General features: G+C 41.3%; 1 protein-coding gene across 1 annotated transcript in view; it reads left to right on the forward strand.

Annotated features, from left to right (window-relative positions):
* TMEM132B (transmembrane protein 132B) overlaps positions 1 to 23,821 on the forward strand; it is a 412,137-nt gene that overhangs the window by 293,888 nt on the left and 94,428 nt on the right. Inside the window, exon 5 of the mRNA XM_018561747.1 lies at positions 20,697 to 20,840. Coding sequence (XP_018417249.1) covers positions 20,697 to 20,840 — 144 coding nt within the window. The remainder of the gene's footprint in view (positions 1 to 20,696; positions 20,841 to 23,821) is intronic.

Genomic DNA, 23,821 nt, shown 5'->3' on the forward strand with positions numbered 1-23,821 from the left:
AAACATATTGGCCGAAAATGGCACTTTTGGCTGAATGCAGAAAGTTCTGTTTTTCTGCTGATACAGCGGTGCATCTCTGCTTTCTTTCCTTCCCGCTGGGCGCTGCTCTGTGTCCCCGCGGGGAGGAGAGAAACTTTGGGAGGAGATCACTGTGAGTAGTCAGCGTCTCTCCTCCCCGCACCGCTCAGCCTCCTGTCACAATCTGGCAGAACGGCAGTGTGGGCGGAGGCAGCCAGCGCTGTCACAGGAGACTGAGCTCTCCTCCCGCACCGCTCCGCTCGCTCAGACTCCTGTGACAGCTGTCAGGATGGAGAGGGAGTGCAAACACTCAGCTATCAGTGATGTTTGTACATAATTGAGGACAGAGTATGTTGACTATATCCTAAATTAAGAATGAATAGGAAGTGGTCTACATCACTTTCTGTTGTAACCACTCTGTGTCCTCATGTTATGAATGAACAGGAACACTCAGTTACGAGGATTCCTGTTCATTTATGACGGGCTGCAGAAAGAGATTGAGGACTCTGTCCTCAATCTCTTTTTCTATTTTAAAAGGGATATACCAGGGGTCTGTTTAGACCCCTAATATTTCCCCGAAATCCCTAAAAGTAAAGTAAAAAATAATTTTTTTTATAAAAAACAGCTTCAAGTCCATTAATCAACTTGTGGTTTAAGCACTGCTTGCCCACTTTCATTAGTCAGCACACCTTTACAACAGGCTTCCAGGTCTTTAGTGTCACGGTAATACAACTGAAAATATTCAGCCTTCTGGCTATGTCTAGCCTCAGAATGACAGCCTGATACTCATGACAGCATGAAATAAATCTCACTGTCCAATTTATTTTACAAAATATGAATCTGTTTTAATAGAGTGGGAAAAAATTAGAACATCTATCTGTTCCTGCTGTCTTGACACCCTTTGGGAGTTACCCTGCTGGTGTCACCACAACAGGGAATAAATCTCCCTAACATAGGCAGCAATAAAAACTTGAGAGAAATGTATCCAAAGCGTAACAAATGGGTTAGAGTTCCACTTGAAGGAAACCTATCCTAAGAGAAATACAACCGTTGCTTACTTCTTTTTTTAAATAAAAGATAATTACCTGGCTGTCTCAGGCCACAATCATTTTATTCACTGATTCAGAACAAGCATGCAATCAAGTCCTGATCTGTATATTTGTTGCAGGTTGGTGACTTTAGACAGTATTTTTTTATAATAACAATTCTATTGTCACAGAAAAAGGCATACATACACATTTGTTCATTGTAAAATCAAAAGCACATTTTCACATATGTTGGCGGTACATACATTGTAAAAACATAACTTTGGTTACTTTTTTTTTTTAGGTTAACTTAAGTTCTACTAGTTTCTTTCATTTTATGAACGTTTTGCTTCCCCACTCCCCTACATTACACTCAGATCTGATCCATATCCGCTCCTTGCGTAACTTTCGGTCGTCGGTCTGGCGGATACCCGGTACTATCTTTAAGTTACTGTCCCCTACCGTCTGTTGCCCAGGTGTGGCACCAGATTACTAGCCTAGTTATTATTGTTAGCATTTGAGTACCAACACACGTGTGGGTTATACTCTTCTTGTAAAGTAGGGCTCTATGGCATTTGCTCTGCACTAAATTGCTAGTTCAATTATGTTGCTCCATCTGGCCTGGCCCGCAGTATGTAAGTGGAGAAATTAAAGGGAGATAGGAATGTCTCCCTTTCCTGAGGATTGAAAAGAGTATCTACAAAGGGCATCCATCTGTTAAGGAAGGTAGTCACTTTATTGTCCTCGTCTCTTTGGGTCTCAGCGTCAAGCTTTTCCAGATAGAGCAAGTCCAAGAGACCGTCCCTTAACCTCTGCACTGTAGGAGGGTGTGGTGAGAGCCATTCTTTCATTATACAACGTTTGGCTGCCACGAGGGCTATACTTATCCAATACCTGTGGTTCTTGCTGAGAGCAGATGGATGATCCCAGTAATTAAACAGCATTATTTAGACAGTATTGAGGCCTTTGCATCAATATAGCAAGCATCGTTCAACCTACTACCTCTGAGCCAAGATTGTCCTAGACCCATCCCAGCCTGTGACTGGACAGTGAAAGGAGAAGCAACACAGTGGTGACCTCATCTCTGTCACCTTGCTTTCTCTTCCTGTCAGCTTGCTTCTTGACAGCACATGGACTGGTTGGCTCCTTGTGCTGCTTCTTCATGTCACACTCCATCCCTGCTCATACAAGGTCACATTCAGGTACTTACACTGCTTGCATTAGAAATATATATTTAATTATAAATTAATGATTACAGAGCTGTATTAGTTAGTGTCTTTTATATCCGTCTAGTGTTCAGCTTTAATACATTTATGTGAACAGTTTTTCAAGCATTCTTTTTGCTGTATAAAAAGTCCAACACAGACTCTGGTAGAGAGTGCAGGTGCTGTAATCTAGGTATAATATACCATGACACTTTTGCTATTGCCATTAGTCCATGATCAGAATTTTCCTGTTTTTTTGTTTTTCTGCGTGTGTAGCTTTACAGAATTGCCGGCAAATTAAAAAAATATATATCAGAAAGCGATAATCGTATTCAAAATTGACTACAATTAGCAATTCAATAGGGTCAGAGCATTGCACAGATGTGAATGTGTGTAGAGAGAAATTGCTCTTTTCAGCGCCTTCCTTTGTTTTCCTACTAAGCAAGAATAATATAAAACTTCCTACATTCCATTGACCTTCTTTTAGAAAGCCAGGTCCATTAACAAGAGATACATTTTATCCAAATAATGATTCGTGTTTATAAAGGCACAGATGAAGTTTAAGCGGACAGCAGGTATTCAATTCCTTATCTGCTCTCCTGCCAAGTTGCTCATTCGTATTTTTGAGTTTGTCCAAACCAATGAGGTGGCAAACATTTACACCGGCCCTGTAAAGAGCTTATTCATATTTAAATAAAGCTATTATCTCTGCCTTGAGTTTCAATAGTTTTATACTCATCCTCAGGAGTATTTCTCTCACCACTGCCATCTAATCAGCTTTAGCTTTTAATTAAACAGCTGTCATTTGCTTCCTAATTCTACTTCGACCTGATGTTCTATTAAATTTTAATTTACGCTAGGCTGGATAAGGAATATATTCATTCAGACAACAAAAGAATAATATTAACTAGGTTACAGTTGTAATTAAAAAAAATAAAAATAAAATTGGTTACCTCTGCAGTCAAGCTTAGGTATAATATGTCGCAATTACATTTTCTGTACTGAAACCTATGGATTGCTGCATTTTTGCATGCTATCACCATATTCATCATTGCATATCACACTGCCTTATTAAAGTAGTATTAAAGTCACTTTTATTTTTTCATATAAAACAGCAGTATATATTGGCAAAAACATACAAAAAAATAAAGTTACCAAATAGGTAATTACCTACCTGTGTCTCCGCCGTTCGCTCCCGTTTGAAGATCTCAAGATTCTCGAATGGCTGTGAAGGATCATGTGGAGGGCGTATGCACAGTAGAGATCTTGGGCAGGGAGAAGAAGAGAGACACAGTGTAAGTCAATGCACGCAGCCGTGAGCGTGCAAGTCAGACAGACACAGTCAGGGTTATTCACAAAAGGGTGAAGAGTTTGAAGAAGGCAGGAGAAGTGAACAATCTAGGCCAAAGTAGCTGATTTGGAAAAATTCTCCAATTCAGCTCACTTTCCAGTCCAGCTATGTTGTCCTAGATTGTTCACTTCTCCTGCCTTCTCCTGACTCTTCACCTTTTTGTGAATAACCCTTAGTGGGTCACAGAAGACAACAGTCAGCGCAGGATCAGAGACCGGCACCAGTGCTGGAGGGACTCCTGAAAACTACTGGAAAGAAGATGATCGGATCAAGAGGCATGATTTAAGGTAAGTCCTTAAAGCAGCAAGGGGGGGGAGGGGGGGGATTGTGACTTTAATGCCACTTTAAATCCTCTATGCTGCAGTTCATTAAACTAAAACAGTTAAAATCCATAGTTTTAAAAAACTGTAATCAACAACTTTTCTCACTTTGGTGTAATGAGTGAGCAGCATTAAATCTCAAGCCCAAACTATTTTTTTTAGCTTAGGACAAGAATTTATGGTAGGCGGGCGTGGCTGGACTGAATTTTACCTATAATGTCCTGACAGACCTTTCCAGTGTGGTCAATAGGGTTAACATGGCCAATTATAAAGGCTTTGTTATGTGCCAGGCCTCTCACTATCAGAGAGTGGGTTCCCTGCAGCCATTTGTCAGTGTGTGATGATGTAGTTTAGAGAGAGCTGCCAGTCTGTCTAGTCTGTGAGTTAGTTGCTATACAGTACTGTACTGCGTTATATTGCACCAAATTACTCTCAATTTCCCTGTGTGGGCTACATATTCTTGTATGCATTCCCTACCCTTTTGTGTGTGTCAGCAGCAAATGTATTTGCTGTTCCATGACTTTATGGCCGGTGTTATACCACAGTGGTAAGTCATCATTGGCAGGGTACACATGACCAAGGACAGAGGTCCAGTGACCATGGGCAGGGATGCTACATAAACTTCATGGCACACTGGGTCAATATTCTGGCAGCTAGAAAGGATGCAGGAATGGACACACCTCTGCAGCTGAAGGCACTACCATGTGTCTTGTCCAATGTTGACAAAGCAGTCACCTGTACCCTCTCCTCCTCTTTGACCTCATCTTCTGACCCCTTAGAAACAACAGCCCCTCTCAAGTGCCCCAGAACTTATGCAACATCCCAGGCTAAATGCTGCTCAGTTGTGTTGCAGCATGTATGCCTAGGGGACAGGAGCCACACTGGACCAGAGCTGCGAGCAGCTCTCCAGGTGAAGGGGTGGCTGACTTCACACCATCTCCAGCCAGGTAAAATCATGTGGCTCAAAGGCACTATCCGGTTGATTACATTTTGCCTGGGAAAAATTACACATGTACCTTGCCTTGCCCATGTCCTAAACCTGATGGTGCAGCACGTCATCATTAAGTACCCTGGCTTCCAGTAAGTCCTTCATTAGGCCAAAAGGGTTTGTGGGCACTTTTGGGTAGGCATACCCTGGCATGGCTTGAAGCACCAACATCAGCTTCTGTGCCATCGGCTAACCATTCAAATACATGCAGCATTTGGAACCTTTTGAAGAGAAGACCAAAAATGGTGAGCCATGATAAGGTGGGGATTAGTGATACAATCCCTGTTGTGTTCCTCCTGGAGCACACACTGCGTGGCCTGATAGACCAGGCTCTGGATACACAGTTGCAGCAGTAAGGAGTAGGGCTTGCTGCTGTTTCAGGGCCAGGAGGAACTATTGCCTACTGCCTCTATCCCTGTGAGTCCAAGGCAGCAGAAAGTTGAGGAGGAGTAGGAGGCGAGGAAATAGGGCAATCACCAGGTGTTGTACATGGGTGAGGTGAGTTTTTTTTTATTTTAATATTGTCCTTCTGAGATAAAGCAGAATTAGGTTTTGCTGTGGTACTTAAGCCAAATATAAAAGTTAAAACATCAATTACACATCTAAATATGTGATATACAGAATACAATGTCACTGGTACTGTCCATGACAATCATAGTATTCTGTAATGCCACATACAGCTTAGAGGCATCTCCCAAGCATGTAATTTTAAGGGTTAGTATTTTTTCAATGTCACCTTTGAAGCTGCATTAAACCTTTCCGTGATGGGAGACGTACACTGTATGTCCCGCCACAAGGTGCCTAAATGACTGGCCACGTACACTGTACATGACCAGTTATTTGCGGCTCTGTAATGCTGGTAACCGCTGATTCTCAGCGGTTACCATTCATGAATGAATGCCTCAGTATTGAAGAATTCATTAATGAAATAGTTAAGCTTTTGTAAAAGCTTTTTTCTTTCATTATTGAAAGAATGAAGCCGTTACATACAAATACCGGATCGCGAAATATCCGGTATTTGACAGCTAAAGATAGCAGAGAGGTAGCAGAGTGAGTCACCTCTCTGCTATTCGTCAGCTCCATAGACTGGCCCGATGATTATGAAGCTATGTGATATATTTCAGGCACAATGTTACAATGTATCTCTATGCCTGAAATGTATCACTTCTGATCGTCTGGGCACAATCAGAAACCTTTAGAGAGATCTGATTCTGACAGGCTGTCAGGATCAGTCTCTAAGGTTATTATTAGCTGTTCCTAAGTTTGGAGCAGCCTAATAATAACCAAAAATGAAAAAAGTTAATTTATCAAGCAGTGACTGCTTGATATAAACTGACAGAAAAAAAAGTGTAAAAAAAATTAAGAAAATAAAAATTATATATCAATATATTTTTATACAATAATTATTATAAAGAAATTCAAAAAAATAATAGTAATCAAAACTTGTGAAAAAAAGTGTTTTCTTTAAGTTTTTCCCTCAATTTTATATAAGTGAGGCGTTAGGTACACATGTTTGATATCATTATATAGCCCTATCTGTCCTCTAAAAACAATATATAATATGTGTGGGTACATTTAGTAAGAAAGTATATTACTGCAAAAATGTAAAAAGTGTGTTAGTCATTTACGAACAGAAACTGAAAACAAGGTCAGTCATGAAGTGGTTAAAGTGGAAGTAAAGCATCCTGCCAAACAAATTCTGATTGGTAGGGTTTCTTTGACAAGAGAGACTGTGTAAGTCTCTTCTGCCATAAAAGCTTCTTTCTACCTGTCCGCCGGCATGCATGGCTCAGAACACAGACCTGGCATGATGAGATGAAGTAACTACTGTACACATGTGTGGGAGTTGCCTCATTGGGGCCCAGCCAATATAGCGGAACACTCAAAACCCAGAAGAAGTCCAGGGCGAAGGCGGAAGCGTCAGTGGTGAGGGAGGAGCCCAACGATGGAGGGGATCACTTTGGCAGGTAAGTCTGCCAAATTGTGCTAATATACTGTGCTTATTAGCACTACATAGCTTAAAGGTCCAGGCAGGGGCTTTTTGATTGTTTTTTTTAATAGCCTTTGCTTCTGCTTTAAAGGGGACCTTATCCCTGCTGTACTATATATATTTTGTTATTTTTGCTTTGTTAAATGTCCCCCATGGCAGTGTACAGTTCAGACTTCAGTGATATTTTTTGCAGAGTTCGGGTTTCTAGACCTTCAAACCATATTCGCTGAACCTGCGGTAAATCGAACATTGAATATAAGTACTGTGAAAACTGTTGGCGCTTTATAAATCACTTCCTTCTCTAACTTCCTTCTCTAAATAGACAGCTTCCTTCCCTAGCAGAATGTAAAGGGAAATATCATCAATTAGCAAGCTGAATGCCCTGTGAATGCCCTAGCTGAATTCCCGATGGTTATCCAGGGGGCTGCTTGGTGATATTGTTTCTTTGATGTCTGAATAGGTATTATTTTTGTTTAAAGACAGTGTACGGGTGAGGATTCCTTTTTATATATATATATCTCATAAAGAGTTTGGAGAAGGCAGGAGAAGTGGACAATCGAGGACAACATAGCTGAACTGCAAAGTGAGCTGAATTGGAGAATGTTTCCAAATCAGCTATATTGGCCTAGAAGATCGTTCACTTCTCCTGCCTTCTCCCAACCCTTCACCCTTTAGTGAATAGACCTGTAGATGTTTTAAAACTTAGACTAGTCAAATAAAAAGTTATTTTTTTACATTATTACATTACTCTATAGATTGCATAGAAAAAAATAAACAAGTTTTGCAAGACAAGAAAAACTCCTTGTTAGTACCAAAAAAAATATACAGGTGTAACTAGGTGTCAATAGTTTTTTTTTAAACTGTGTTTTTCATAACAAAGCTACTAAATGTTATATTTTTCCAAAATCAATTTTCTTAAATAATATAGCAACCTCCATCAAAAATCTTATCAGTGATTTTATGTCTTGCTGGCTAATATAACTGTCCCTTTGACTTAAGTAGGAACAATCAATTTACAGCCCCCACCGATGCCTTTACTGTGCTATTCTGAAAGTGCTTTGTTTTTGCTTTGTCTTACATTGCTTCCAGGCATAATCACTTATGTGGGTATCCCTGCAAGCTGTTTTTTTTTCTTTTACTGTAAGTGTTCTGAATGACCTTCATTGGCCACTGTGCATTATAAAGCTATCCTATCTCCGTATGGCTAAGATAATGCAGCTCTACAAATTTAACCTGGTTTTAAACGTCTTGCATGAACAATCTCAATATGTGAAGGCAATGAGATCATAATTCTCCTTTTATTACTTGTAATTGTGTCACTTATTATAACCACCGAGCGCTAATCTTTCAAAATGGCAAATAAAATGATCTGGGTTATATTGCCTAGCTTGTTAATGTGTAACATCGGAACTACAGAGTTGCATTTAATGTCCTTCACAGTTGCACCCACAAATTTAAAGACAGTGCTATATGTCTCCCATCTTTACATAAACTTGCCTGTAACAAAAGGAAAAGAAAGTTCTAAACTTGGCACTGCTATATAACCTTATGGATGAGGTCATATTGAGGGTAACTACAGCTTTTATAAAGTGACATGGGACAAAATACCCAGTGTGTGGAAAGAGAATGTCTGTAACTGGAATGAAGTTACTAGTTATAGCCCATAGCCTTGTGCCCTCTGGCAGTCATCGGGGATTGCTTAGTCTGCATGGAAACCATATCTAAAATGAAAAAATAACAATATAGCTCACCGTCTGATGTTTGCCAATAAAAGGACACAAAGAGCTACCTATGCTTATCATCTAATTTGCAATGATAACCACAAACATTACAGTAATTATCATTAAAGGAACACTGCTGAGCATGTTAAATTACATATTTTATCTAACTATTCTAGTTTTAGTCTCCTTAGCCTCTGGTCTTCAGCTAGAATCACCATCACCACTTGATTATGTGTACTTGTGTTAAAGCGGAGCTTTACCCATATCTTTAAAATAACAAACACACCTTTAGAAATGTTTAGTAATGGCAATCTACAAACACATACCGTATATACTCGAGTATAAGACACTTGCACTTTCAAAGCAGGGAGTGAATGCTCTGCAAGTGTAAGTATTTCAAAAGCACAGCATTTTAATTCTGACATGTCTATGCTATTATTAACCCTCATACATAGAGGGATGCATTGGTAGAATTTGATTTTTGAGTGTAGAGGTCCACTTTAAGTTGCTGTGGCCATAATTGGAACCTGACTTCCCTCATATAATGATAGATGGCTGTCTAGCTGTGGCTTCAGTAGCTCTTCAGCCACTGACCTGGAACAAGCATGCAGATCAGGAAAGTCAGAGTGAAGTCAGGACTCCTAATCTGCACACTTGTGCAAGATGTTCCACATCAGTGTCTGAAACTAATAGATCGGCATGTGGTGAAAAAGACAAGGTGAGCCAAGTGATTGCACTAGTATTGCAGTTCTTAATGTCTTTATTTTGAGGACCCAAAAAGAAAATTATTTCTGCACTGGAAACCACGTAGAGAATGTTTACTAATATATCATAAAAGCTATACAAAGACAAATAAAAATGGCCATATAATAAAGCCCACACACAAATAGTGATTAATGTTGCTCTGTATTCATAACACATCATAGAGGATGAGGGCAATGCACAGCACATAAGAAACATTGCAAAATGTTGTCAAAACTGGTTATATGATGGTAGCTAGCTACTCACAGCTGCCATCTTACAAGCTTATTTCGCCTCTGACTTACCACAAGTCGAAGCACTATTTTTGAAACTTTCTGCCTTGACGTTGAAGAATTCCTTGTATACCTAATTTCTCTTAGGTTTGTTTTCATGGTGTAGTTGTTGCCATTCTTGCTTATTAACCCTTTCATTTCCTGGGACATTAAGATTTCTTAAACCCCTCCCCAAACATTATGGGATCTATTTAAATTCAATCCATAGTGCCATTCGCTCCACGAATCTTTGTGAGCATTTGTTTTGTGCGAATACACACAGAAAGTTAACATTCTTAGATTATTATTTTTTAGGTCGCATGTATACAATGCAATACTGCATTGCGCATGTTCTATTGCTCACCATGATTCTGCTGATTTCTTGCCTGTAGATAAAGTCGAGTGGGTACCCATTCCAGACATTGCTGTGACCCAATTTGGGTTAGTTTAAACACAGAATTCCTTGTGTTTCCCAAAAGTGTTACAAATGTATAGTCAGTGATATTTATGTCAAGGCTTAGCATATGAAAGAATGAGTAGTGATTTAATCACTCCTTTCCCTCTGCTGTCTGGTAGATGTCACAAGAATGTAAATACCAAAGTGAGAATAAACTGTACCTGACAGAATATTCTATCTCTAGGGAAAGATACTAGAGGGAGGATGGTGATTCAATTGGTGGACCTATGTCCTCTGGTGGCCATGTTGGAGGGGGCTGTGTCATGATTAAATGCTGTCCCTCTCAGTCTGTTGCCGTGTTTCAGCTTTAATGGGCAGCTTTACTGCAGCACATATTAATGGGTGAAATAACGCACACTGACACACATGTTTGGGGGAAGGAAAGATTAAGGGGCTAATTTTTAATCTTCTGCTCAGCACATGGCTAGGCAAATACAACACTACCATCACTAGATGGAGCAGAGGAGCAGTAATGTTGTACGAATGGCATTCACCCAGCTATACGCTGGGTGAAAGATTTATACCTCAGACCCTGTGTGTTAGGTGGTGATTGTAAAGGAGTCAGTAGGTGAATGTTAGAGGAAATTTAGGTTATGTACCATGCATGCAAAAATAATTAGTGTATGAACCCCCCATAAAAGCTTTTACTACATTATTTTGTCAAATTTAAATACAGGATTTCAAACCGTCTAATTTTTGTCAAAAGTTGGTAAATACTTAGTGATCCTGCCAGTATGTTTCCAGTGTTGAGATGACAACCCTAACCGGCACTGCAAGTCTGTTGGTAGTATTGTCAGCATGCATGCTCTCTGCGGGACTGGGAATATAATATACAATAAAATACAATAAAATCCCTTCCACGTGCAGTACATGCCCGCTGTCCTGTTGTCACCACCCAGAGCCCGCACTGACCACCACAATGACCATTCAGAGCCTGTACTGTACTGATTGCCCAAAGCCCTCACTGACCACCCAGAGCCCGCACTGACCACCAAGAGCCCACACTGACCACCAAGAGCCCGCACTGACCACCAAGAGCCCGCACTGACCACCAGGAGCCCGCACTGACCACCAGGAGCCTGTACTGACCACCTAAGAGCCCCACTGATTGCCAGAAAGCCCCAGGGTGCCACATTCTCTATTCTATATCCAACCCAGATCGCCTCGGTATCCAGGTTAGTGACCAGCCGTATTTAGACAGCGGCAGCTCTCTATTCAGGCATATTAGAGGGCCACTCGCTGTGGCCTCTCGGGGCACTAGTGAGGAGCGAGTGGCCCTATAATATGCCTGAATAGAGGGCAGCCGCTGTCTCATTGTGGCCGGTCACTACCTGAATAGAGAGCCACACCCAGTCATCAAGGCATACCTGGTAAGCCCGCACGACCACCCAGAGCCTCTACTGACCACCCAGAGCCCCTACTGACCACCCGGAGCCCCTAATGACTGCCCAGAGCCCACACTGACCGCCCAAGCCTGAACTGACCACCCACAGCCTGCACTGGCCACCCAAAGCCTGCACTGAGCGCCCAGAACCCACACTGACCACCCAGAGCCCGCACTGACTGCCCTGAGCCCCCGCTGACCACACAGAGCCCTCACTGACCAACCGGAGCCCACACTGACCACCTGGAGCCTGCACTGACCACCCGGGGCCCTCACTGACCACCCAGGGCCCTCACTAACCACCCGAGGCCCACACTGACTACCCAGAGCCCGCACTGACCACCACACTGACCATTCAGAGCCTGTACTGATTGCCCAAAGCCCTCACTGACCACCCAGAGCCCACACTGACCACCCAGAGCCCGCACTGACCACCAAGAGCCCGCACTGACCACCAAGAGCCCGCACTGACCACCAAGAGCCCACACTGACCACCAGGAGCCTGTACTGACCACCTAAGAGCCCCACCGATCACCAGAGAGCCCCAATGACCACCAGAGAGCTGCACTGGCCCCGTAAGAGCCTGCACTGGCCATATTGAGAGACACACTGGCCCCCTTAGTGCCCACATTGGCCACCTTAGATCCTGAACAGCTTCCTGAGAGCCTGCACAGCCCCCCCTGAAACCCCGCACAACCCTTCTGAGACCTTGGAGACATCAGTCTGTGAACCCGGAGCAACACAGAGTATGTAGCTTCATAATATTCTGCATTACTGTATAAAGTATGGTTGGGATTTGTAATCATCTATAGCTGATGGTATTATTCTGCAGTGCTTAACAATGTATTGCTGGGATTTGTAGCACTCTATAGTTGGTGGTATTCTGCATTGCTGTGTAATTTATAACTGGGATTTGTAGTCCTCTATATTTGGTGGTATTCTGCATTGCTGTATAATGTATTACTGGGACTTGTACTCCTCTATAGTTGGCAGTATTCTGCATTTCTGTATAAATATATTGCTGAGATTTGTAATCTCTAAAAACTTGAAGTCGGGGCAGATCTACCAGGCTCACAGCTGCAGCCGGGCCCTGGTGCTCCACCACTGACTCCAAGCTGTAGATAGACTGCCTGTGTAGAATGATTGACAGCAACTTTTGTCACGAGTCACAATGCGAAAAAGTTCTAGTGAGAGCAGTGCTCTTGTTGAGATAGGTGGCTCCCCCTACCCCTTGCGAGTAGCTCTGAACACTCTGAGTTATTAAGGTCAGATGAGCATTCTTAAAATGAATCTAAAAATAAATTTGCATATTATTTTTTTTGCATTCAGGAGAGCTTATTTACATCACTATCATTATATCTGTACAGTTCACAGTTTAGATACTTTAACACAGCTGTACAAATAAAAAAACATAAGATAAGGTCAGTCAGACCTATAAAATGATGATGATGATGATGATGATGATGGTGCACTGCACATCATCACTAGACTAGTAATAAATACATGTGTCCTAATTAAAATCTCATTAGGATATGCAACTGTATGTAAAGCACAAATAGCTTGTTTGTAGCTCTGTGTTTCTTTGCAGCAATGTATTCCCAGCACTGTTCCTTTGCCTGCTCTAACTATGAGTAGAGGGATATTTTAAACACATGAACTCAGAGCTTGACATGACTTTGTATCTGCATGAACACAGGATTAACAAGCATTATTCAGGAGTGTATTACGAGCTGCCTAGAACATCACTTGTTCTTCAATTTGTGTCTCAGGTTTAGAAGTTCCAGTCCCTTTTTATCAGAAAAAGGTGTAATCAGCCAGAAAAAGCTTTTAGATTGAGGTCCTTGTGGATTTTTTAAAAAGTCTTGCAGTATGAAATTTGCTCACTGGAAATGTGTTGATTAAAAGATAGATTTCAAGAGCAGTAAACTGTTTGAAATAAAAAACTAACTGCACCCAAAACTGATATTTCAGTTTTGTGCACTTGGTGACAAGCTGAATCATTGATTTCTCTTACACATCTGGGTACTCTGCATGTTTCCCACATCAGATTTCCCTGTTATGTACAAATGCTGCAGTCATTATGAAGTCGAATTACTGTATTGCTCTACCCAAGTGGATTCTTCAAACTCTGGAGTAAAAAGTACCTTGGCGATCTATCTTTAAAAGATGTGTAGCAGGTAGGAGCAGGGATGCGCAGAGACTGTCAGACGCTCATATGAAAAAGGAGCATCTGTCCAAATGTCCCTAGGATATTGCCTGTGTGTCATACCTCTGCACAAGGATCTTACAAAATAAAGTGCAAAAACGAATTTGGACACAGGAATATTAGCTTGTTTTCAGCAATCAAAACCACCATCCGCACATTGCAATATACTGCTAGAGGCCACCAGCACATTGCAATGGATTAAAGAGGCCACTGACACATTATAATATATATATTATACACCAGCACATTGCAAAAGATTACTAGAGGTCACTAGCATGCTGCATATAACTGCATTACAGTCAACCAACATGTTGTAATAGACTCCTAGAAGGCACCAACACTTTACAAGTGTCTAATAGAGGACACTCATATGTTACAAGGGAATACTACAACAGAAAAACTGTAGAATCAGCACACGATGATCTTCCAAAGAAATTCATATCTGCTGACTAAGGCCGAGTAAGGCAGAACGCGTCAAAGGTTGTTCTTTGTACAGATGCATGTGGAATAAAGTTTGAATTTCTTTAGAAGATTATCGTGTGCTGGTTCTACAGTTTGTGAGCCTATCACTCCAATAGAGAGTCATCCGTGCACCGAGTGTGGATTGCAAGGGCGCATGATAGGGGTGAGCTATCATGCTTTGTGTTTTTATTACTACAGCCCACCAACACATTACAAAAGTGACTACTGGAAGCCAAGAAAACATTAGAAGCGAATGCAAGAAACCATCAATGTGTCAAAAGACTTCTAGAAGCCACCATGATGCCAGAGACTGCTGGATGCCACAAATATTACAAGACTCTACTAGATCCATCCTCATTATCAAAGCCTACTAGAAACCAAGCAGAGATAAGAAGGAAATACAAGGAACCACAAGAGTCTGCTAGAAGCTAATAGAAGATACTAGTGACTTTTAGATGCCACATATATTACAAGACTACTAGAGCCATACAAATGATGTGAGAATATATATACATGATGGATGTTTATAACAGGCATGAGTGCTTGTTTTCATATATTTGCGGAAACTGAGGGAAATAGAGTTCCACATCTACAGCATCCCCCCTCCCAAACTAACTTTTAGAATCTCTGTTGTGCATCTCCAAAATGCAACTCTAGCTTTAATAAATATCAAAGCGCAATTACAGGTAGTGAGATCATGTTTGAATAATTAAGTTGAATATTCTACTCAAGCTTTTAAAGTTGAATAACTAATTCAAGAATACTACATCAGTCTTCCTGATGAATATGGATTTGCATTAAACCATACACATCTCTGAGTAAATAAACAGTCAAGATGCAGTTGTGGTGAATATTTTAGTATTTCTCTGATTCTAGTAGCAGGAAGAGAACAACATTTGGCATCTGACACTGTGGAAGGAATAATACTATTACACCGAAAAAGAAAGGATAAAGACGTCATCTGCCTCCTAAATCAAACCTGGTATATACGGTATATAAGTTGCCATTGTTGACCTTTCCTTCTAGAAACCCTTGCTGCCTGGCTGTCAGAGTGATTCTCTGTCTTTAGTACTTTGAGTTACTAACACAGAGCAAGCATGCAGATCACGTATTCTGAACTCACTCTGACTTTACTTGGTGACTCAAAATGGCAGACTATATTTTTGGTTAGGGGAGGGAAGTAGGGAGTAATTTTTGCTTGGGGGTGGTTGAATGGGTATTGGGGGAAAACCCTTGAACTCTGCAATCTGCCAACAGTAAATATATTTCTTGAGTGTGTTTTAAAGGGATATTAAGGTCAAAAGGTTTTTAAGCTTTTCCAAATTTTGATAAAATAGCTTACAATGGATGCCGCTCCTTAATGTTAAAAAGTCCGCTGGGAACTTTTACTTGTACTTTTTAAACTATTTTTCTGTTCTGCTCGGTCCCACAGAGGGACTGAGCTGGACAGCCGAGCCGAATGCAGCTCAGCGGCATTCGGCTATTCACTCACTGCTGTTCGGCATCTATAAGAATAGACCGAACAGCAGCGAGTAGCCTGCCGGAGGTTCGGCTCAGCCGATCCAGATGTTGGATTAGCTGAGTCGAACTCCATCTGCACTTCAGGTCGGCCGAACATGCTGGCCATGTTCAGCCGACCTGAAGCCACGCAAAACCACCCAATGTACGGCTGATTTCAGCCGATATACAGCTGAAATCAGCCATACCAGCCTGAAGTGAATAGCCGAACAGCGTTCGGCTCACTTCGCTTCAGGTCGGTCATTCACTTGGCTGCCTACGGCAGCTTAGTGAGTAGACCCCTAAGAGTTTAATACTACTTAAAGAGAAAAAAATGAGGATATTAACATTCTGTGTGGCCAGAAAGATCACAAAACGGTTCTTGAGGGCAAAAGTGTGTCTAGTCATATTTCAGTGGTGTCTGTGACAACAGTACATGCTGAAAATGCAGAATAGGAGTAAAAGTTGGTAGATAGAGGAAGTGTGTCCATTGCTTTTTATGATTTTCTCAGGCCCAGTTTTAGATAAAATTAGGCCCAGGACAAAAATGAAAATGGAGCCCCATATGCTTAAATACTGACTAATGATAGTTGTGTCTGAACAGGAGTTTACTTTTTAAAGGCAATTTAAAAAGTGAGGTCTATAGTGTATGTATTAAGTTGTGGCATTTGCAAAATGTGGGTCAATATTGTGGGTCAAATAGTGATGGAATTTTTGGGTTTTTCATGTTGGCACCATAACAATTCACCTAAACCAGCAACATAATTGACAATTTGGACTATAACCCAGAATTTCCAGAAAGGGCATGTGAAACATGTTCCACCAAAAGTGAGAGGGTTTAGAGCAGTGGTTCTCAACCTGAATAACCTCAGGAACCCCTTTTTTCCTGGGTGATTAAGTTCTGTCCCACATCGCACCGCACTGAAACGCGTGGCATTGCATTACCACACGTTCAGATGCAGGCGATCGAACTGTGGGCGGGAGGTGCATTTGGGGCAGTGGCGTAACCAGAGGTATGGGCGCCCAGGGCAGAAATCCCCCCCACCCATATTATATAAACATCCACTGGAACTGTACCCCCCACCCCCACACATATATATCAGCTAAGGACCTACAAGTCCAAGTATGCCATCATTGTCCCTGTACACTAGGTTGTTACGCCACTGGTTTGGGGTGCCATTCAAATGAATGGCAACATAGCACATCTCACGCACCAGACCATGCAGTAGGTGAGATTGCATGCTACAGTGCATTAATTGCACAATCCTCAGATAACTAATTCTAGTGTTATCCCATCACATAAAAACAAACCCATTTTAGCAGTCATTTAAATTCCATAATACCACATTTTTCCTTGGCACTCACTTTCATATAATGCCCTTAGGGTATGAGATTGGGCTACATCAGAACTCAAAAATAACATAAAAAAGAAAAGCCCCATTAAAAGATAAAATAGCACAACCAGACATTGCTGCAATATTCAGCTGTGATCCAGAGATTATATTCCAGAGAGTATAATGAGCACCTTCATAAACCCACAGGTCGTCCTGGACCTACCCATGCTTGTGACTGGACAGTGAACAGAGAAGCAGCAAGATGATGATCTTCTCTCTCTGTCACTATCATCAATGTCCTACAAACATGCTTCTTGTTAGCACATGAACTGATTGGCTGCTTTTTACCTACACTGCATGCAATTAAAAATACATTTAATGATATATTAATAATTGCATACAAGCATTAATGTGTGTCTTTCCTATCTACCCAGAGTTCAGCTTTAAGGCAGAGGCTGAAAACCTACTTGTGAAAGTTATGTATGTTCTTAAAAACCACGTTTATCTTTCTTCCTTTACGTACTAGCATTTTCTGGCTCTGTGAGAAGGTATTTTTTCAGCTCAAGATACAGATAACAGTGGATTAAGTAATGCAGAAAACTCTCCAGACATTCATCAATGATATTATCTCATAGAAGCTACAAGTGTACAAGGCATCCATAACAGGAGTTGCATTCTGAACTTGTATACAGTGTCATTAAGAGGCCATAATCTATAGCTACCTACACTGAACGGGGCACTAAGAGCAACTAATTTAAAGCAATTAATCAAACCACTGCCGCGCCAAGGTCTAAATGGAGGCTGTGCTAATGGATTCATTAGTGTAAAGCTACTGTAAATTCATCAAGGGAGCAGATACATATAATCTGATGGTCAGAGCAATGTCTGTAGCTTGGATGTGGCTAAAGCAGTTTATAATCATTCTCCGGCAATCAGCGGCTGCCTTTTTGCACATTTAGCCCCTGGGGACAGCTGCTTTGTATAATGTTCATAAATATCTCTGCAATCTGCCAAGACATTTCTCCTTGAATAAGAAGCAATTTTATTTACCAGATTCAGCAGTTAGATGCTTGTCAGCGTTGCCATGTTTTATTTATTTATTTTGTTATTTAATTTACTTACCAGTGATTTCAATGTGCACACGTTAGGCAAGGGCACACATGCATTACAAAAATTAAAAGCAAACAAGTTTGGTAAAAACAACAACATTTAGTAATTACAGCACAACATTTCCCAAACCCTTTTCCAGCTGCAGCCTTTCTGACCTGATTTAGTCATAATGAGTGTAATCCTTCTGTATTTCCCATTAGATAATTTGGATATGATGGTTACCAACTGCATCTGGATAATAAATCTATGTTGCAGCTATTATCAATTAACCCATTGCATAGTCCTATATCGTTAAACATATCATGGATCACTATATACTGTAGATGATATGTGTACACTACCAGGTTGTAATGGGAATCTGTCAGAAAAGAAAACATGGAAGCAGCCATTGCTGACTCATTTTGGAAAGTGCAGGCTCCAAGTTTGTCATCCTTATCTATGTCTACTTAGTGAGGTACTGAACCATAATAAGTTGAAACATATCAGGCATGCTGACACTTGGGGGTTGATTGAAAAAACTTGCTCTCAGCCATACGCTGCGCAAATGGCAATCATGTGGCATTCATGCCAGTAGGTGGAGCTGAGGAGCATACAAGATTTACATGCTCCACAGCCCCACCTAGTGGAGTGGCCGGAATGGCGTGCTTTCACCCAGTACATATCAGGCATGCTGACACTTGGGGGTTGATTGAAAAAACTTGCTCTCAGCCATACGCTGCACAAATGGCAATCATGTGGCATTCATGCCAGTAGGTGGAGCCAGGGGCTGACTGGCAACTTTTAGCCCAGGGGGCAAGTACAACCTAGAGGCCCATGGTGCAGCAACTTGGCCTCGCTCCCGCAGCTGAGGAGCATACAAGATTTGCATGCTCCACAGCCCCACCTAGTGGAGTGGCCGGAATGGCGTGCTTTCACCCAGTACATGGCGGTTGAGAAGTTTTATAAGTGAACTCCTTGATATACATATGCTTATCCCAGGAAAGTGACTTCACAAAGAGTGAAGGATGGATCAGGATATGCACCTCAAAAAGTCAACAATTGTGGCTTCCATAATGTCATCCTTACAGGCACCTTTTTGTAAGTTATGAAAGGTAGCAGCTTTAAAATATCTTTGCTACTGAAATGACTACTCAGGCCAGTCACGTGACCAGTCATCTAAATAGTGTGGTCATGTGATCCCAGCCCATTAAAGCAGTCCAACCAAACAATGAAGCAAGATGGCAATAGATTAGTTATAGTGAGTTTATAGGGCAATATTTCTTGAAATAGTTAGGGGTGAGGACAAACTAGGTCTGGTCACTGACATGAAAAGCACAGAAAAAGGAAGTATAACCCACAGGTTTCAGAGTCGGAGGTAAGAATATATAAAGTCATTAAAACTACCAAGAACAAAAAAGTTGAATTGCTGTCTGGCCTTCTTTATATGAATTGCAAAGATGGAACTATTGGCAGTGTAGGCAATACATCCAGAAACAAAAACTTTACTTTAAATATATTCCTCAATACCCACAATATAAAATCCACTTTGTGCGCACCAATTGCCTTTGCAAATCGAGATATTTGCTTGTTAAAGTAGCAATGACATCAGCGCTGTGCATAGCCTGTGGAGAGAGCAGAGCTATGGGAGGGACCCAACAGACTCCCACCCACCACAGGCTGCCTGCAGAAAACTACAGGAGGGGGAGGAGACAAGACCAGCTGCCATGCACAAAGAGAGAGAGAGCTTCAGGGACTGGTCTTTATTACAGAAAGTACTGGATTAAGTTGGGAAGGGTTAGTAACTCTGCTTTTATAGCTGACTGTGTCCCCGCTTTGGAGATTCATCCCTCTCTTTGTTAAACCTTCTACTGGCAACTGTCTAAAAGAAGAATTCCCTTCACTTTGAGAAGATTTCCCTCCCTTCCTGTTGTGTCTCAAAGAAAGCAAGTGAAGATAAATCTCCCTAACTTAGAATGAAGACATGGGTATACATACACTTCTACATACAGTACATAAACTTATAAGGCAAGTTAATAATAACTATTTGTAAGAATGTAGAAATGATAGCAAAATTATATCTTTGTCTATGATGATGTGATGTCTGCAATAAATCTTCAGCAATCTGCATCATCTCATTAAAAAATGTCTACTGTATCATGTATTTATATTTCCAGTTTGAAGGCAGCATTAACTGCTTGCTGTCCGCCCGTTGTGAAAAGACGGATGGACGACAGACTTATATGGGCAGGTTGCCGTAATTAGACGGCTTTTTTTTCCTGCAGAAAAAACCCGGCCGTTCCTTAAAGTCCGTTAGCGGCTGTTTGAGATACAACCGATCGGCAGCTCTATAGCCACCGATTGGTTATATGTTGTGTTTTGCTCGAGCCCCCCTCCGCCCCGTCAAGTGCCGCCGCCTGGAGTGCTGCCCCCTCCTGACCCCTCACCTCCAATCCCGGGATCCGCAAGCCCATCTGCGGCCCGGGAACGGCTTCTTTGGTAAATTTGATGTATGGCACGAAGGAGAAGGGGTATTGACTGGCCTAAGCTAAAAGTTATTATTTTCATTTTATTGCCATTACAATGATTGTGGAGCACTACTGACCACATGTTTTATGTCTCCTAATTTTTAAATGCAGGACACTGAACTTCTAAACACAGCTATCCTGACAGGAAGAACTGTGTCTATACCTGTGAAGGTGATGGCCGTCCAGGAGGAAGGCACTGTGATTGATGTGTCTGACTCTACTGAGTGCAGGTCAGCAGATGAAGATGTCATCAAGGTGAGTACCCTTAATTTAAGGTCAAGAAATAGAAAGACTGCCTTTGCATTTTAAACATCTGACAGTCAGATGAATATTGTACAGTGTTTGTGCCTTACACATTGGTATTGTTGACTAGTATAGAATTTCGCCTTCTCTAGAGATTTACTATTTTTTTCCACAAGAGGTGTGAATTTCTGTAACCTAGGCGGCTGATATATAAATCAACATCACTGAACACTAGAGTAATTTGAGAAGAGCTTGAGGCTGGCTGAAGTCACAAAGTTGCACTTGCGCTTGCTTAGCAGTGTTCTGAATGGGTTTGATTATTTCCATTCAAAGTTTTACTCAAAATCCTTGCAACACAATCAGGGCTATTCACAAAAGGGTGAAGAGTTCGGAGAAGGCATGAGAAGTGAACAATCTGGGACAACGTAGCTGAACTGGAAAGTGAACTGAATTGGAGAATTTTTCGAAATCAGCTATTTTGGCCTAGATTGTTCACTTCTCCTGCCTTCTCCAAACTCTTCACCCCTTAGTGAATAACCCTATATATAACAACCTCTTCTGTTTTACTCTGCTAAACAGTTCAACAGGCCCAAAGTAGCAAAAATAAGGCAACTACTGTTAGGTCCATAAATGACTGAAGAATGCCGGATGCAACACTATGATGTTTTATACATGTTTTATAAAAGAGGCTTTTATGCTACCAATTTACAACATACTGGGCAAATAATAGGTTCTCTTTATTGCATAAGCCCATAAAGTGTATGAATAGCCAATACTTTTTTTTCTCATTCTGGATAGAATAAGGAAGGGTTTAAAGCCTGCCAGATTATTTTTGTTTTTGCTGTTTGTGTACCACTGGAAAGCTTTCCCTTCACTTCCCAGTCTTCCCTGTCACAGAAATGCAACAGGAAGAATACACTTTTGAGAGATTGCATACTACAACATGACAAGCACCTTTATGCACCTGATGATTGCCACTGCTTTTTACCTCCCACAAACTCTCCTTGCTGGAACATTACTGTTTTTACTTCTACTGATGGTGCTATCCTTACACCTAAGATGTCAGGCAATCACTATTACCTGCTTTGGTCATTGTGTTTTACCAATATCTCCTTTTCGGTTTATGCATACCACGTGATTGATGCATCCCTCTGTGACACTGATAACTGCCCTGGCTTATGACTCACACTGATTTTCCATTAGGATCATCAACCACTCTGCATCTGCTGACTGGTATTTCATCCTACCCAGGTCCCCAGTTATTTGTCACCATCTAGTTCGGGCATTCCATCTTGAACTAAACAATTTTTATTTTTCTTTATTTTCCTTTTTTACACTTTTATATGCATATGAGTGTCACTGTCAGCGACCGGGGCACACAAAATGACAAAAAGTAGCGTGCAAAAAATAGTGTCTGGGGTGAAAACACAGGAAGTAGGTGTCTGTGCGTTAACAGGGACGCACTAGAGGCGCAGGTTCTAAGAAGGGCCAGGTGTTGGACAGAGCCTCTAATGGTGGGGATGATTGGCTGCTGGACACATTCCAGGTTGTGGCCCTCTAGCATGCCCACACATACATAAAGGTTAGTTGCAGCAAAAATGGGTTCAAACAAAATCCTTATTGCTACGTTATGCTCCCTCCACCGCTTACTATGATTATAATACCCCTGCCTCATTATGGACTACCATTACTACGCTAATTGCACGTTTCTGCAATAAAAACGATAAGTAATTTGACTTTATGCGTTCTTTCTTACTGACAATACTTGGTAATCATCTTTTTGATATTTATAAGCCCTTTTATACCCCTACATGAGTGGTATCCTGGAATGTAAATAGCCTAAGGTCACCAGCTAAGCACATGATGGTATTGTGTTAGATATTTTGTTTCTGCAGGAGACTTATCTTCCCCAAGCAGACACCGATAGACTGTGGAAATTGTGGGTGGGAGAGGTTATTAGTTCTCCAGCCATGGGTAGGAAAGCATGTGTGGCTATTTTATTTCACAAATCTCTTTCGTATAAGTTTGAACAGGTGACAACTGACCCTGAGGGACGTAAATTGTTTGTGAAAATTACTGTTCATAGCAACTTTTATTTTTCGCTAACTCACCTACGGCCTCATATTTCCAGGAGACCATTTCATGGATCCTTCAAGATGACAATACAAAAACTTCTAGGGGGCGATTTCAACTCTGTTATGGTTTTAGATGAGGATAGAACTGGGGATGATGATTCTTGTGCTGGTCCCTCTCCGTCCACATCTCTTTATGATTTATCTAATACCTTAAACCTCGTAGATGTCTGGAGGGTTCTGAATCCTCTCGAGCGAGAGAATACACATTTTTCTGTGGATGCACTAGTTACTGAGGTAACATTATTCCCTATAGCCGTATCCGACCATGCACCTATTTTGATTCACCTACAATCATCTCTACCTAGAGGTGATGCCTTCCTGTGGTGCGCCCCCTCTTATTTATCCACAGACACTTCTTGTTGACTGAAGCTTGGTAAGAATATGAGTCTTACAATAAGGAACACATAGGCACACCAAATCTTTTTTGGGAAATGGGAAAGGCGTTTTTAAGAGGAAAAATTATATCTTTCGTTGCTGCAAAAAAGAGAAATGACAAGTCCCAATTTATCCATGCTAGCCACTCCATTTGCCAAGCCCAACATGAATATTCAAAAAATCCTACTCCAGAATACAGGGAGGTTTGGCAAAAGGCTAAACTTAATTTTGAATGGTGGACCACTCAACAAAACCTGTATTATAATTCTTATTCTAAATTACATTTCCACAAGTTTGGAAATAAATTGGGCAAACTAATAGCAAATCTGACCAGACCACACGCTCCCAAGTCCCATATTTCTTCCCTCCGTTCAGATACCAGAGAACTTTATTCAGACCCGAAACAAATTAATTTATTGTTAGAACAATTTCATAGCAAATTTGTACTCAGCCACTCCTACAGATATGGATTTAGGCTTATAT

This window comes from Nanorana parkeri, unplaced genomic scaffold (genome assembly GCF_000935625.1).
Source record: "Nanorana parkeri isolate BGI_ZX_2015 unplaced genomic scaffold, ASM93562v1 scaffold541, whole genome shotgun sequence".
Taxonomy (NCBI): domain Eukaryota; kingdom Metazoa; phylum Chordata; class Amphibia; order Anura; family Dicroglossidae; genus Nanorana; species Nanorana parkeri.